Source organism: Portunus trituberculatus, chromosome 25 (genome assembly GCF_017591435.1).
Source record: "Portunus trituberculatus isolate SZX2019 chromosome 25, ASM1759143v1, whole genome shotgun sequence".
NCBI classification, from domain to species: Eukaryota; Metazoa; Arthropoda; class Malacostraca; order Decapoda; family Portunidae; genus Portunus; species Portunus trituberculatus.
In genome coordinates this window covers 16,651,177-16,666,940 of record NC_059279.1, presented here as the reverse complement: position 1 = coordinate 16,666,940, position 15,764 = coordinate 16,651,177, and the positions used below count along the sequence as shown (strand labels likewise).

The 15,764-nt window shown below is 39.5% G+C and overlaps 1 protein-coding gene across 1 annotated transcript in view; it reads left to right on the top strand.

Annotated features, from left to right (window-relative positions):
- LOC123508698 (all trans-polyprenyl-diphosphate synthase PDSS1-like) overlaps window positions 1-13,322 on the top strand; it is a 65,128-nt gene extending 51,806 nt beyond the window's left edge. Inside the window, exons 4-8 of the mRNA XM_045262566.1 lie at window positions 3,217-3,355; window positions 6,243-6,332; window positions 6,884-7,015; window positions 7,500-7,694; window positions 8,001-13,322. Of these exons, the coding sequence (XP_045118501.1) occupies window positions 3,217-3,355; window positions 6,243-6,332; window positions 6,884-7,015; window positions 7,500-7,694; window positions 8,001-8,222 (778 nt within the window). The 3' untranslated portion in view covers window positions 8,223-13,322. The remainder of the gene's footprint in view (window positions 1-3,216; window positions 3,356-6,242; window positions 6,333-6,883; window positions 7,016-7,499; window positions 7,695-8,000) is intronic.
- Window positions 13,323-15,764: the final 2,442 nt, after the last annotated feature.

Sequence of the window (15,764 nt, the reverse complement as noted above, 5' to 3'; positions counted from 1 at the left end):
CACTGATGACCTTGAAGATTCTCCCGAGTCATTTACCAACCTTCCAACCTGCCTGACCGCTTGACACACACACACACACACACACGTACAAACACACACCTAAGGCACACCCCCACCTCCTCTTCTCTCTCCTCTCTCTCCCCTCTCTCTCACAGCCTCTCCTTTGCCTCCTTATTTATTTAATTTAGTTGCCTTCTTTTGTAAACTCGTTATATCACTTTTGCTTTTATTCTCTCTCTCTCTCTCTCTCTCTCTCTCTCTCTCTCTCTCTCTCTCTCTCTCTCTCTCTCTCTCTCTCTCTCTCTCTCTCTCTCTCTCTCTCTCTCTCTCTCTCTCTCTCTCTCTCTCTCTCTCTCTCTCTCTTCTCTCTCTCTCTATTCTCTTTATTTTCTCTCTGTTTATTTTTCTCTTGCTTATTATCTTCTTTTTCTTTTCTTTCTCTCTTTGTTTATTTTCTTTCTATTTTGCATATTTTCTTTCTTCTTTATTTTCTCTCTTTCTGTTTACTTTCTTTCTCTTTACTTTCTTGTCTCTCTCTCTCTCTCTCTCTCTCTCTCTCTCTCTCTCTCTCTCTCTCTCTCTCTCTCTCTCTCTCTCTCTCTCTCATCTTTTTATTTATTTTTTGCTCTCCACTTCCTTTTTTTGTTCATATTATTCAAGTTTGTAACGAGTTTTCTTTTTCTCGAGGGCATTTATGACTGGTTTGCTTTGTTTCTGTTTTGGTCTAGTTCTTGTTTTTTTTTTATTTATTTTTTTTTTTTATCTGTGTTGCTTTTGTTTGTTTATTTATTTTCCTTGTACTGCTGATTTTGTTCTTCTATTCTTATTTTCTTGCTTCATCACTTCTTTCTTTTATGGAGTTCTGATTTTTTTCTCTCTCTCTCTCTTTTTCATTATATTTAGCACTACGTCTTCTTCTTCTTCTTCTTCTTCTTCTTCTTTGTTCTTTTGTTCTTGTTCTTCTTGTTCCTCTTGTTCCTCTTGTTCTTCTTGTTCTTGTTCTTTTCTTCTTCTTCTTCTTCTTCTTCTTCTTCTTCTTTGTTCTTCTTTTGTTCTTTTCTACTTTTTTCTTGTTCTTCTTGTTCTTTTTATTCGTTGTTTTTCTTGTTCTTGTTCTTCTTCTCTTGTTCTTGTTCTTGTTTCTTCTTCTTCTTCTTCTTCTTCTTCTTCTTCTTCTTCTTCTTCTTCTTCTTCTTCTTCTTCTTCTTCTTCTTCTTCTTCTTCTTCTTCTTCTTCTTCTTCTTCTTCTTCTTCTTCTTCTTCTTTTGAGAGAGAGAGAGAGAGAGAGAGAGAGAGAGAGAGAGAGAGAGAGAGAGAGAGAGATATTGTACGTACCTGACGTCAACAAATCACTATAGTTTCCTGGTGAAGTTTTCCTCAGAACGAGACTTTTACTTATTGGAGAACACCTTAGCATTTTACTATCAAGGAGACGAGATAGAATAGTAAAAATTGGAGAGAAGGTGGAGGAATCATGGAGGAAGGCCTGACGGGGAGGAGAAGCATGGAGGTAACTTTTGGAAGGAGATATGGTTTTTGGTGCCATAATTTCATCACTTAGAGAATCGTGTTTAATCTTTTAGCCATCTTTCCTTTAAACACCAAAAAATAGATGAATAGATAGGTAAAATAGATAAGTAATTAAGCTAGTTCTTATTTTTGTTATTGTGGTTTTTGCTGCTAATGTGTTTTTTTTTATTTATTCATGTTTACCTGTTGGTCAGAGCTAGTTATTGTTAGTTATTTTTATTTATTTATTTATTTATTTTATTTATTTATTATTTTGCCGTTATTATTATTTTATCCTATTGTTTATCTTTTTGGTCAGTTTTCTTTAAACATCCAAAAAAACGTGTTATTAATGTTATTGTGATTATTGTCGTTGTTATCATTTCATCATCGTCAGCTTTCCCTTTTCCTTTACACACACACACACACACACACACACACACACACACACACACACACACACACACACACACACACACACACACACACACACACACACACACTGAAAAAAAGAAAAAAAAAAGAAAATAATTGTTACCTGGCGTATCATAACTCCCATAAGACGAAAGCTCCGGGTCAGCCAAGAATGCAGCCACTTCCGATCTCACCCCCACTGAAGGAAAGGAAGATTCTGGGAAGTCCAGCAATGCGAACTTTCTCTCGTGATCTTCAAGAGGGTCATAGGAAGGTGACTCGCCGCATCCTGCCTAGCCCGCGTGCCACCTGAACCTGTCATCATCTGTATTATCACCTGCTTCTTCTCCTCCTTCTTCAGCTTCTCCTTCTTCTGCTTATCCTTCTTTTTATCTTTTTCTTTTTCGTTCTTTTCCTTTTCTCTTGTTCTTGTTCTTCTGTTAGTTCTTGTTTTTGTTCTTGTTTTTCTTTTGGTTCTTCTTTTGGTTCTTTTTTGCTCTTCTTGTTCATGTTCTTGTTCTTCTTGTTTTCTTCCTCCTCCTCCTTCTCCTTCTCCTTCTCCTCCTTTTCCTTCTCCTCCTTTTCCTTCTCCTTCTCCTCCTTCTCCTTCTCCTTCTCCTCCTCCTCCTCCTCCTCCTCCTCCTCCTCCTCCTCCTCCTCCTCCTCCTCCTCCTCCTCCTCCTCCTCCTCCTCCTCCTCCTCCTCCTCCTCCTCCTCCTCCTCCTCCTCCTCCTCCTCCTCCTCCTCCTCCTTTCACTTTAGTATGTACTTATTTCCTATTTATATTTTTATTTATTTTGATTAATTTATTTATTCATGGTTGTTGCAGCTTCCCTTCCCGTGTTATCCCATGCGCCTTGTTTCAGATTTTTGAGGTTACTTGCACCTTTCCTTGTTGTTCTTTGCATCGTATTTCGGATTTTTGGAATTAGTTGCATCCTTTTTTTGTTATTGTTCCATGCGCCCCATATCAGATTGTTTTGGGGTTAGTCGTACCTTTGTTGTTATTCCTAGCGCCGAGTTTTAGATTTTTGGAGTTAGTTACACTTTTTGTTGTTGTTATTCCTTTTTTCAGGTTATTTTGGAGTTAGTTGCACCTTCCTGCGTTGTTGTTCCTTGCTCCGTGTTTCCAGCTTCCCTTCCTGTATTGGTATTCCTTGCGTCTTGTTTCTGATTGGAGTTAATTGCACCTTTCCTTGTTATTCCTTCAGATTGGAGTTAATTGCACTTTTCTTTGTTGTTCCTTGCGTCTTGTTTCAGATTAGTCAGTAGCACCTTTCTTTGTTGTTTCAGATTGTTCAACTCCCAGTGGCAGGTGGCGAAGGTGACGGAGATGCTACACACTGCGTCCCTGGTCCACGACGATGTGCTGGACGCCTCGGATACCCGCCGCGGCAAGCCCTCCGTCAACAACCTCTACGGGCAGCGCAAGGTGAGGTCCTTCCCGTCAAGGTAAAGAGAATACCTACATAGATACAATATTCTCTTTACCTTGTTTGCCACTATGGAGTCCTATTGATGATGGCTCTTGTCTACTTGCTTCCTTCCACCCAAAGAAAGGATTTACACTAAGCTTCTTTGACTGAATTTTGAAGTTGTATGGTGTGTTTCATGTGATAATGTAAGTAGGGCACACGCACACGCACACCCACAGGCACACGCACAGGCAACTGTGGCCATTAGTCTTCTGACCTCCATAGATCCTTATAATGTCAATGAAATGGTCTAATTGTACACAAATCTCAAGCTGAAAATGTTTCCCAGTATTGAAGGGTTATGCCATTCATTGCCATGACGTGTTTCCATATTAATTCTCTTTACTCTTTGGTAACTTTATGCAGCTCAGAAACTTATGTGTGGGATTGAAATAGTGAAGACTGTGGCCATTAATTTTCTGACCTCCATAGACCCCTCCTAATGTCAATAAAATGGTCTAATCGTACACAAATCTCAAGGTAAAAATATGTCCCAGTATTCATGCGGTTTATTATGTTCGTGTCCTTTAGATATTTTGCGTACTTTCTTCTGTGAACATTAATAACAAAAACTCAAGTAAGATCGTATTTTCTTCCTTTTTTCCTGTTGAGAGAGAGAGAGAGAGAGAGAGAGAGAGAGAGAGAGAGAGAGAGAGAATACAAATACTTGGCAGAACTTTAACTTCACGCGAGAGGAAAAGTGAGACACGAAAAATTAGACCCTGGAAAATAAGTCACACGTGAAGCATCCGGAACTAACCAGAAGTAATCTACGTAGATTGAACAGTTAGACGTTAATCCTTTCTTTGAATCTTGATTAACGCAACACTGTAAAAGGAGAACCCGCCCTCTCTCTCTCTCTCTCTCTCTCTCTGCCGGATACGCTAGGAAGGGCGGGGGCAGGCCTTTCACGCTTTTCCCTTCCACTAGACCAACAAGTCCGGTTCAGTTGGCGTTATATGGCCTTTGTGGAGCCGAATACTTATTCGTGGTCTGTGTGGGTAGAGCCATGCCGGGAGGGGAAGGGAATAACGATGGGTAATGGATGGGGGAGTGTGGGCTATGGCGGTGCCTAATATGTAGTTGAATTGGAGTCATAAGTCTATTTTTATCTTCCGCGGATGGAGTTGTGAAGTAGTTTTGAGTGGAAGTTTTGAAGATATGTGTAAATGAAGTGTAGGGGTGAGACGGAATGGGGAAGAGGATGGGACTGCGAGGAATACATAGGAAAGACGAGTGACAGGAGGAGGGATTGTAGAGGAAGTTTTGGTAAAGTTTTGTTTTTGTCATGAGTACTATTTCCATCTTCTTTGAATGGCGTTGTGGTGTGATGGTTTTGTTTGAAAGCTTGGAAGTAATGTAAATAATTTGCAATCAGCATGTAGTGTATTGAGAGAGAGAGAGAGAGAGAGAGAGAGAGAGAGAGAGAGAGAGAGATTACCAGCTATACCTCGCGAAAGGCTGCATGACTTGAAATAACGTGCCATTACTCATTTTTTCCCCTCCCTTGGCCAGATTAACACGTTTTTCACCCACCACCTTCACCCTGTCAGGAAATATAGGGCAGCGTGTGCCTTTGCGTGATGTGAGAGCCTGGCTGACGTAGGGAAACTGTGTGTGTGTGTGTGTGTGTGTGTGCTTGCTTTCCCGGATGTTACCGTTGCAGGGCTTTGTTGATTTCAGCGTCTCCACACCAAGAGCAGCCACTTTATAACAATGCCAAAGGGTGTTGAGTGTTGGGTGAAGCCGCGTCATGGTGTATGAAAGCAATTAGTTCAGAGGTGTTGTATACGGGAGAAAATGACAGAAGGAAGTCTTTCACGTTACCATTATGAACAGTGACTGCTGAAACGGCCATCGGCATGTCTTGTGTTATTCTTTTTTATGACTCACTGTGACTCATATCCGGCCGAGTCGTATTGAGATGCTGAGTCTGTAATTTTGTAATGATAACTAATAGCACTAATAATGGCAAAGGAGATTCAGGGGGAGGAATTAAGTAGGCCGAATAAGTACCAGACCAGTTTTGCAGTACTTGAGGAAAGAGGAACAATAGAATGGAGGATTGAGATATAGTATGTGCCACTCCCTATTGATGTCATCCACCAAACACCTTCACCATTATGTGGGACCAATTATTTCCAAGGATATCGCGGGAGATGAGAGGAGGTGCCGACTGCCGAGTGCCGACCTGCGACAACTGAGCCGAGAGGTTGTGCTGAGTCGCTTCCTTCATACCGTGTCATTTGCTAACTGTTCCCGTCAAGGTTGTCTCAATGCAAGTTCCTTTCGGTGTTTATGAGTCTAGCAGCAAACTGTGTTTTACTGAATACTAGACTTTTTGGCAAGAAAATACTTATACTTGCTTATATTGAGGGTAATGTGTTGTGTACAAGGTCATCTGCAGACTTGGCCAACTTTCCCTCTTAGAAACAATATACACTTCAGATACATGGATGCAGTCGATTCCCTTCTTGAAACAGTTTTCCTATGTATTATATAATATTTCTAATAAAAGTCCCATCTGTCATCTTACTCTCATAACTGATCTGTGTGTATGATGGTTATGATAAAAGTACTAGGTAGAGAAGTTACATATCGATTAGTATTTCATTATTGACAATAGAAACTGAATACTAATGTATAAGTGAACAAGAAGAATAGATTCATGGTTCACGCAGCAGCCTTGTGCACAGCCTAAGGAGCCTTATTGTCCCGCCACCACGAGCTGTGTACTAACGGAAACCAAGATAAGAATGAATGGATTGTATACGTATATAGTATGGTAATTGTTTTCATTGAGAGACTTACCCTGCAGTGGTGGTAATGTTTGTTGTCCTGCAGGCGGTGATGGCGGGAGACTACATCCTGTCCGTGGCCTCCACCATGCTGGCCAGGATACGCAACGAGGAGGTCATCGTGGTCCTCTCACAGGTCAGCCAGGGTCTTGAGCCAGGCTGAGTGGTCTGGGCAGCCAATCTTGCTGTGGTAGCCTACTCTCATTATGGAGGTGGTGGTGGTGGTGCAGTCGTCATTCATTAGGTGTTTTATGCAATGCCTCTGTAATTGTTTGCCAATTAGACGTAATGACTCATCTGATTCTTCTTGTGGATGAAGTATGCTAATTGCTTTTCATTATAGTATAGCATTGGTAGGTATCTTACTCAGTTGAAGTGCAGAGTACTTTATGAAAGAAAAGTACAGTAGTATTATGTGCAAACTAATTTTTGTTTTTGTAGAGTTCATCAATGTTGACTTGTGAGTTTGATTTGTACATTGACTGTTTGACTGATAATGACAATGTGACACTTGCTGCTTCATTTGATAGCAAAACCACAGGCACTTCAACAGTAGTGAAGTGTACCGTTAATGGTGTGTCAATGTTTCCAGACTTGCACCAGACTGGAGCATCATTAGAAAGATTAAGCTTGTGCACCTGCTGTCTGTAATCTTATTAGTTAGAGTGACAGATTTTGTTGTTGCAGGTTATGAGTGACTTGGTGCAGGGGGAGTTCATGCAGCTCGGATCAAAAGAAAACGAGAATGAGAGGTTCGCTCATTACCTCAAAAAGACATTCAAGAAGACTGCCTCTCTCATCGCATACAGCTGCAAGGCCGTGAGTTTACCCATCACGATAAACAAACTGTTGTAAAAATATGGGATGTGGAAACTTCAATGGAATGTGCAATTTTGTCTTCAGAAACATTACTTGGAAACTTGGCATCAGGTTTGATGATAGAATGTTAGAGGGAAATGCTGATGCTAGTTATGTAAGGAATTGGTTTGAACTCATAGGAAAAGAAGAGGAAGGGAAAATAATTGTTCAGAAGTGGAATGTTTATAGCTGTGGGAATGACTTACAAGAGTCTAGGATAGGTAATATCAGGATTGTGTCGTTTACATTTTGGTATGTCAAATGTTTATGGAGTTACGTTTCTAGTGGTGGGTGATACAACAACAAAATTCATATTGATTAGTATCTCCTTTAAATGGCATTGAAATTAGTCCTGCCAGAGAGCTTATCTGATGGTGGTGGTGGTGGTGGTGGTGGTGATGTTTTCTTATTTGATGTTGATTTTCACTGTACCTTGTGTTTGCAGGTGGCCATCCTGTCTGGAGCTGATGACAGTCTGCAGGAGGTGGCCTTCCAGTACGGCCGCAACGTGGGCATCGCCTTCCAGCTGGTGGATGACCTGCTGGACTTTGTGTCTTCCTCCAGCACCATGGGGAAGCCCACAGCAGCTGACCTCAAGCTGGGCCTGGCCACCGCGCCCGTGCTCTTCGCATGTGAAAAGGTATGCATGTGTAAATGTATTATGTATTTATACACCTCCTGTACTTGTTACTCTCATTTGGAGATTATTCAACCAAACCTAACCTAATCAAAGAATGCCCACAAATCTCATCTGAGTAGGAGCATTGATTTTTTTTTTAAAGAGGGGAGGATATCTGTGTGGAGTTGTGGTCAGTGGTTAATGGGCCAGGACAGGATTGGTGGCAGGAAATATCAAAGGCCAATGTATTGAAGGGTGAAATAATAAGCTTGTCCCTGGTGTTTGCCTGGAAGCAGCTGGGCCTAACACTGTTGTCGTGTGTTGCAGTTCCCGGAGCTGAACCCAATGATAATGCGGAGGTTCCAGGAGCCCGGTGACGTCCAGAAAGCCTTTGAACTGGTGCACAAGAGTGACGGGTTGGAGCAGACACAGTTCTTGGCCCGCCAGCACTGCCAGGAAGCCATCAAGGTGATCAGCACCTTGAAGCCCTCAGAGGAACAGAAAGCCCTCATCACCATAACAGACAAAGTACTCAACCGCATCAAATAGTACACACCTGGCCCAGTGCAGGTGTGGCTGTACTACCGACCCATATTGTATCTCATTGTAGTTTGTATACTTCACAACTTCAAGATATCTCAGTTTCTTGTTACTAAAGGTGGTACTTTTCTAATAAATGCAAGGTAAGTACAACCACTGCAGGTTATTGTTCATAAAACTGTCAGAATTTCATTGTCTTCAATTGCTTCTTCACACTCAGCATAATTGTATCTTGTACATTTCAAAGAACTTCCCTACAGTTTCCTAAATTTATTTTTATAATTAAATGGACATTGTACAACCTGGCAATATATGAATTCTGATCAGTACATACATACATACATACATACATACACATCATGCATTTATTTAGTTTTAATTTTTATATACTGCATTAGGTACATGTGAACCATTTATCTCAGTGCAGTTTGTCGCAGAAAAGTGTCGTTCATTTGTCACAAAAACAGTGGTTTGAATATTCCTTGGGTCTAGGGTCTGGCCATGCCACCACACTCAGTGATGGCTGGTCGGCCGGAGCATAGCAACTGGACTGCAGTGTGTACTGCAGGTGTCACTCTTACATGCCAGGTAGTGTTGCAGTGACTGCCATTATACCACCATGTAACTAAGCCAAGGCCAGACAGGCACAGAGAACGTGTGTACTGCTTCATTTGTTTCCTTTCCTGCGATACTTTTATTTAATATTTCACTGCGCCTGGCTGGTCTTGGGTCGTGTATGTAGTTATTTTGTAAGTATTTTAGTTACAATGCTGTAAATACTTTTTTGTTATTTTATATTACATTATTGACAATTGTAAGTACAGATGTATGGCTTTGTGTAGGCTTAAGTCTTGGCTGGTGGTGGTGGTGGTGTGCAGGGCAGCTGCTGTGTGCCTTAGAGGTGCTGCGGCCACATTGGTGCCGGGGACTGACAGGCTTCCTTCCAACACATATATACTTACAAAAAAAAGAAAGCGTCCTGCCAGACAAGGACAGGCACCTATGATTTGAAATAGATAAAATGGAACTTGCTGTTTAAGTGTTGAACAGGCAAACAAAGAAGCTCTCTAGCAGATGAGGACAAGCACCTGCACAGTAAAGTCAAGGAAAGGAAGATGAAAGAATTGTACTCAATCAGTGCTGCACAAGGAATGATGTTGCACCAGTTTTGAACCACAGTAATTCTTGAAATTTTGAGGATTTTCTTATTTCTTCTGAACCTTAAATAATTGTTGTTTGCGTTCCTAGCCACTAAATTGCAGGCCCTAGTTCAAATCCAGGCTTGGTCAGTTTTCCAGCTCTTCATCCTTCCTTCAGGATGATAAGCCAAGAGAAACTTTGGGAAGGAAAACTGTAAAAGCCCAGATATTTAGATAGCCCTGTATTCTCTCTCTCTCTCTCTCTCTCTCTCTCTCTCTCTCTCTCTCTCTCTCTCTCTCTCTCTCTCTCTCTCTCTCTCTCTCTCTCTCTCTCTCTCTCTCTCTCTCTCTCTCTCTCTCTCTCTCTCTCTCTCTCTCTCTCTCTCTCTCCAGACTAGTGTAGAAGTTGACAAATGTTAGGAAGTGAATCTATTTGAAGTTTGCCTGTGTTTCCTGTGAGTTGTGTTGTGATGTGTTTGTGGTGGAGAGAATTGAGAGAAAGCATTCATTCAGTAAAAACAAGTCAAAAAACATAAGAGGAATTGCCTGTATAGCTATAATGTCTTTAAATTGACAGGTATCATTAGTGATCTGCAGAGGCAATTGTTGGTGGCAATGATGAAAATCACTTCTCTCACCAAATATTGCAGGAGGTTATGTGGGATGTGAACACTGCCCTTTTAAATCAACTACCTCTTCCCCTCATTTCTAATTGAGGTGGTCAAAGTGCTTAATTTGTAAAACAGTGTACAGTTTGTAACGTCTTTTTATAAATTGCTTTTTAGAGTAATCAAAACTAATCTTTAAAGTTTTTAATGCATTTGTTTGTTTATTTATAATTATCATTTATTATTTGTTAATATTATAATTTTATTATCATTTTTTTAGATCATGCACAACCAAAAGAAAGTATTGATATGATGTTGAAGACAGAAATATGTCTGTCTCTCACACTTGGATATTCTTTTACATGAGGTACATTATGTACACATTAATAAAAATTATACTTCTCTACTTTGTGTGGAACACTGCTCAGTAAAACAAAATGTTGTAATATATAATGTAATATACAAGTGCAAAATTACTTACATATGAAGATTAACTCCATAAGTTAGGACATTCTGCATAGTACATAATGTAATGAACTAAAGTAGTACAACTCCTCAGCTTCCTCATTAATTCAGCTTTTATAATCAACAAAAATATTTTACTTAGAGCACATTCTGGGATGTCTTGAGGACTGATGCCTGCCTGCTTCTTGTTCAACTATACAAGTCCTTTATAGAGTATTATGATGTACCATTTAACAAACCCCCTCAGAGACTTACTGTAATAATATACTTGTAGTTTGTAACAGTGGTGGTGGGTGGCAGTGATTCTTTTTAACATCACATTCTTATGTATTGATGGAAATTTATAGATTTCAACAAAGAATTTCCTTGTGAATGTAAAACTTAATGATAATAACTTAAAGCTTAAAAGCTTCAGATTTAGTTCATCAGATCTGTAATTCAGTGCATTGCCACTCACCTGGTTAACAGAGCAGCACTCATTGTAGTGTGTTAGTTAAGTGAGTGTGGTGTGTGAAGACAGAGTTGGAGAGCCAGCCAGTGTCTGGGCTGTGTGCTGCCACCTGCTGTTCTGTTGCTCAAAATAGATGAGACTTGTGGCCAACACCTGCCCCTTCATCATTGTATGCATTGTGTTGGTGTGTTGGGCTGTGGCACCGTAATTATGGAAGTAATTTCTTCGTTGCGCAAAAATGCATGTTAATTTAAATTTTCTGGAAAATATTTAATTTTTCAATCACTGAGAATAATGTTTATTAATTGGCTAAAAGAGATGAAAGTCTAATGCACACCTAGTTATCACTTTCCATTTATTGAGGTAAGACTTTTCTTTCCACATGATTTATGTAGTACACATTCATGCAATATATAGAAATTATGAAAATTTAAAGATTTTTAAGAAATAATAACAAAATAACATGACAGAATGCAATACTAAATAAAACCAGATCTAAGCAATCCTCATCAGATGCTCTGCCTTGCACCCTCATACCACCTGCTGTGTCCAAAGTGTGGTGAAGGATAACACAATGGATAGGTGCATTAATTGTAATAATTGGCGTCTGTGTATAGTTGTACTATACGTATCTAAGGAAATTAAGTGGCACGTGTACGTAGTTTGGTATGAGTTAAGGCATCGGTGCATTTGTGAGAGTCTGTGAGTGTTTGATGAAGCTGTGCTTGGCTACAAGTGTGAGGAACTCATCTGTGCAGCGCCCTCCACACCCCACACCATCATTCTGGTACCATCTGATTGTTGCCAATACTGCCGTGTATAATCTAAAATGTACATATGTACACTAGCATACCTGCGATGGGAGAGGTTGTAAGTTATTTTCTAATTATTGGTTTACACTTTTCTCATTATAGTTAAGTCTTGTAAGTAACTGGATTATCATGCAGTGCTCCAAGTGATATTCCAGCATTCCATGTAATATGGCAACAATTTTAGATTGTATCTCTGTTTTGAAAGCAGAGTTTATTTTCTTAGAGATGCCTTTGTAGAGGTTGTGGGACTAGTGCACACTTTGCTAACTGCCACAGGGCTTGGTCTGGCTAGCTAATACTCCAGATGAACCTTTCAGAGCTGTGGGAACACTTTGTGGGGATCACTCAGTCTTTCTCTTGGAAAGGAATGGGCTGTTGTGTACTTGAAAGAAAGATTATTTATATTTATAAATGCTTGTTTTAATAACTTATTTATATTTGTAACATATGATAATAGTAACTGTTATTGTACATATATTATATATACATTTGATACAATGTATGTATTGAAAAGTGTTTGAGAGCAATAGGGTCACTAAGACCTGTTGGCATAAAGTTGAGTGTCTTGTTTGACATCCCTTCATTATTGTACATCTACGTTGTACATATGTACAGTGTTAAGTGACTGAACTCCAGGTGTGTGTGTGTGTGTTTGGTGGTTGTGGTACATCATGGCAGCATTCTAGTTAAAGATTCATAATCAAAATGACTTCACACAGTGCTTGACACATTTCATATATCTGAAATGTTACAGAACTGATCACATGTGCAAAATGCAACAATTTTGAAATGAGTTAAAAAAGAGTTTATGTGAGTGAAGTTCATGATTGTTTTGTGTGCACAGTGGCAATGCATTGTATGCGTCCATCAGGTGAAGCATGTAATGTTGTAATGAGTGAGTGAGGAATTTTGACATGTTCCTGAGCTGAGAGTGCTAAATTTGACCGATCAGTTGAATGTGGCTGATTTTATTTTGTCTGATTGAATAGATTCAGACTAATACTGCAATCTATTTAATTTATCTTTTCTCATTGAGGAACTCATGTTAGACATGCATTCATTTCAGACATTAGACCTGTGTTGGTGTTGGCACTTGCATTGAGTGCTGTCAAGTAACTCAATAAGCATTGAGTTGGTAAGTGAGGAAACAAAGAATGAATTAGTTGACAGTCACTTTCATTTGACAGTATTTTGTTATTCAAGACTCATCAGATCAGGTCTTGTAGGCTAAAATTCTCACACACCAGACTGTGATGTGCAGTGTCAGTACTTTAACTTGAACAATGTAATGATTGAGACAGAGCACTGTCTTCCACCGCAAGACGTGTGTTGGTGTTGCCGGATGTGGATGTTCTGTGTTAGCAACAACAAAGATAAACAAGTTGGTGGTTATTAAACTGAGATGCTGCACTTCTCTTCAGGTGCTTAGATGAATTAGACCATATATGAGTAGTACATTATTGTTGTATGTACAGTTGAAATATTATGTATAAAGACTTACATGTTGAAAGAAATATTTGTTACTTATTTTATGAAGTCTTCAATGCCTTGACCTAAGCATTCAGATATCTGAAGTGGGCCAGGCAAGCTCTGTGGTATTTTGTGGAAATTGTTAATAAAGCCATATTCTTTTACATTGACTCTTACCTTTGAGTGGTGTGTACATGTGTGTGTGTGTGTGTGTGTGTGTGTACTTAGCTGTATTGTACAGGGTTTGAGCAGGGCTCATAATATCCTGTCTCCATGCCTCCATCTATCCTATTTTTCTTTAAAGTGTGTGTTTGTGTGTGTTTGTTTCATTTAAGCATTCACCAGCATCTCATCAGAATTCCTTGATTCCGTTCACATTTCTTAACTTTTGTACAATTCCTTTTTCCTTCATGTCTGCAGATTCATCACCTGAAAGAACATGAAAGGGCAAGAGTAAGGGTTGTCAGCTATGTTAAGAGAAGGCATAGTGGTTGAAGAGCACACCGTACGATAAAGGAGCCCTGGCTAATACTGCAGGGAGGAATGTGGCCGTCCTTTATAGAAAGGTTAGTTTGTAGATTGGTGGACTCAGGTGCTGGAACATTTGTAGATCAGGAAAGTAGAGGCGTATGGTGATGACTCTTTTTACCACACTGGTATGAGAAGTACTGGTTGTAGATGCAGAGTATGATGATAAAGAATAGAATGGAAGGTACCAGTATGTATAGGAAGGGATGGCTTAAGCACTGCACCACTTCTTTCTTTCATTTTAATGGAGGATGGGTACTGGTTAAGGGCAACAACAAATCAGTAAAAGAGATAGCCATCTAATTATCCTTGTATTTATTTTTTTATTCATTTTTTATTTTTATGTAAGAGGGAAATCTGGCCAAGGGCAACAATAAGGCCCACTTGAAGGCCATCCTGCTTGTGGTGTGGTGATGCAGTGAAGTGTTGAGAACTTGAGATTACTATAGGTGAAAGTACAAGTGTGGGCCAGTCGCTGTGTCAGGTGTGGAACTAAGATCTTCACCTCTTGTCTTGAAATCCCATGAAGGAAGAGATGTGAAATTAAAACCAAGGCAAGACAGAATACATATTTGTGCACAGTAGAGGAAGTTTTAGAGTTTAGGCAGAGTTTTCTTAAAGAAAACGAGATAGATACTAATTGAAATAGGGTGGTGGAATAGTTTTTCATGAGGTTAGATTAGATAAGGTTAGGTTAGGGATTTTTATATCTATTTAGTTGTTTTTGTTGCTGGTAGAGAGTTGGTAGAGATATTTTAGAGAAGATTTATGGGCTGAGATGTTAGATTGGCATAGAAAGAGAGAGAGAGAGATTCCATAGTGTCAGTATCGTAAATGTAGTCAGGCCAGCGAGAGCATGGAGAATTGAGGGCGACAGTACTGCAAGAGGCAACTACTAAGGTGTGTGATAAGCAGCTACCAGATTGCCAGACAAAAAATGATAATTAGATGCATAATGTAGTTGTTGCTTGCAATATCTCTCTCTCTCTCTCTCTCTCTCTCTCTCTCTCTCTCTCTCTCTCTCTCTCTCTCTCTCTCTCTCTCTCTCTCTCTCTCTCTCTCTCTCTCTCTCTCTCTCTCTCTCCTCAGTTGTCTACTTGTTTGATCTTATTTAGTACTGAAGTATTTATTTTCTCATTCATCTCATAATTATTACCAACTTTATTTATTTATTTAAACATTTATTTTCATATATTTATTTATTTAATTTACACATTCATTTTCTACAGTAATTTACTCATTTATTCACAAACATACACACTTCTTTTTGCATTGGGTCACAAGAAAACAAACATACACACTTTTCTTTTTGCCTTGGGACACAAAAAAACAAGCATACACACTTTTTTTGTGTGTTGGGCCATTGGGACACAAAAAAGTTAAGGGTCTGCAGCAAGGAACCAGTGGGCTTACACCAGATTTGTGATGATTATACCATTAGTTTACCTGTTAGTTATTTTCCTTTCTGGGATCATTGCCATTCACCTTGCAACAGTCTGCCTCTTAGGGATGTGGCACAGCTGGCAGTGGCGGGGAGAAAGCATGATTTACTGTGGCAAAACAGGCAATGAACATGGCAACATTATCCCAGTGGTAAGAGAAGAGAAGGAGAAAGCAAGTACTGCTGGGAAGGTTCAAGGCTTGTAACCAGAGGAGTGCAGTGATTACAAAGACCATTGATTGCAGGGCAGGTGTGGGAAAGTAAGAGGAGTCATTTTTGTTGTTCGCTTAAAATAATAGATGAAAAAAAGAATAAGTAGATGAAAATAGGGAAAGTCTAGCTTAGTGCATTATCACAAACATCTTCTAATTGGTAGGAGGGCAGCTATGGGAAAGTAAGAGTAGATTTTTTTGTTGGCTTAAAATAATAAATGAAAAAAAGAATAAGGAGGTGAAAATAGGAAAAATCTGGCTTAGGATGTGATTACAAAGACTATTCATAGGAGGACTGGTGTGGGAAAGTAAGAGGAGAGATTTATTGTCTTCCACTTAAAATGACAGATTGCAAAATGAATATGAAAACAGCAATGGGAAAAATCTGGCTTAGGAGATGATTACAACGACCTTGAGATTAATAG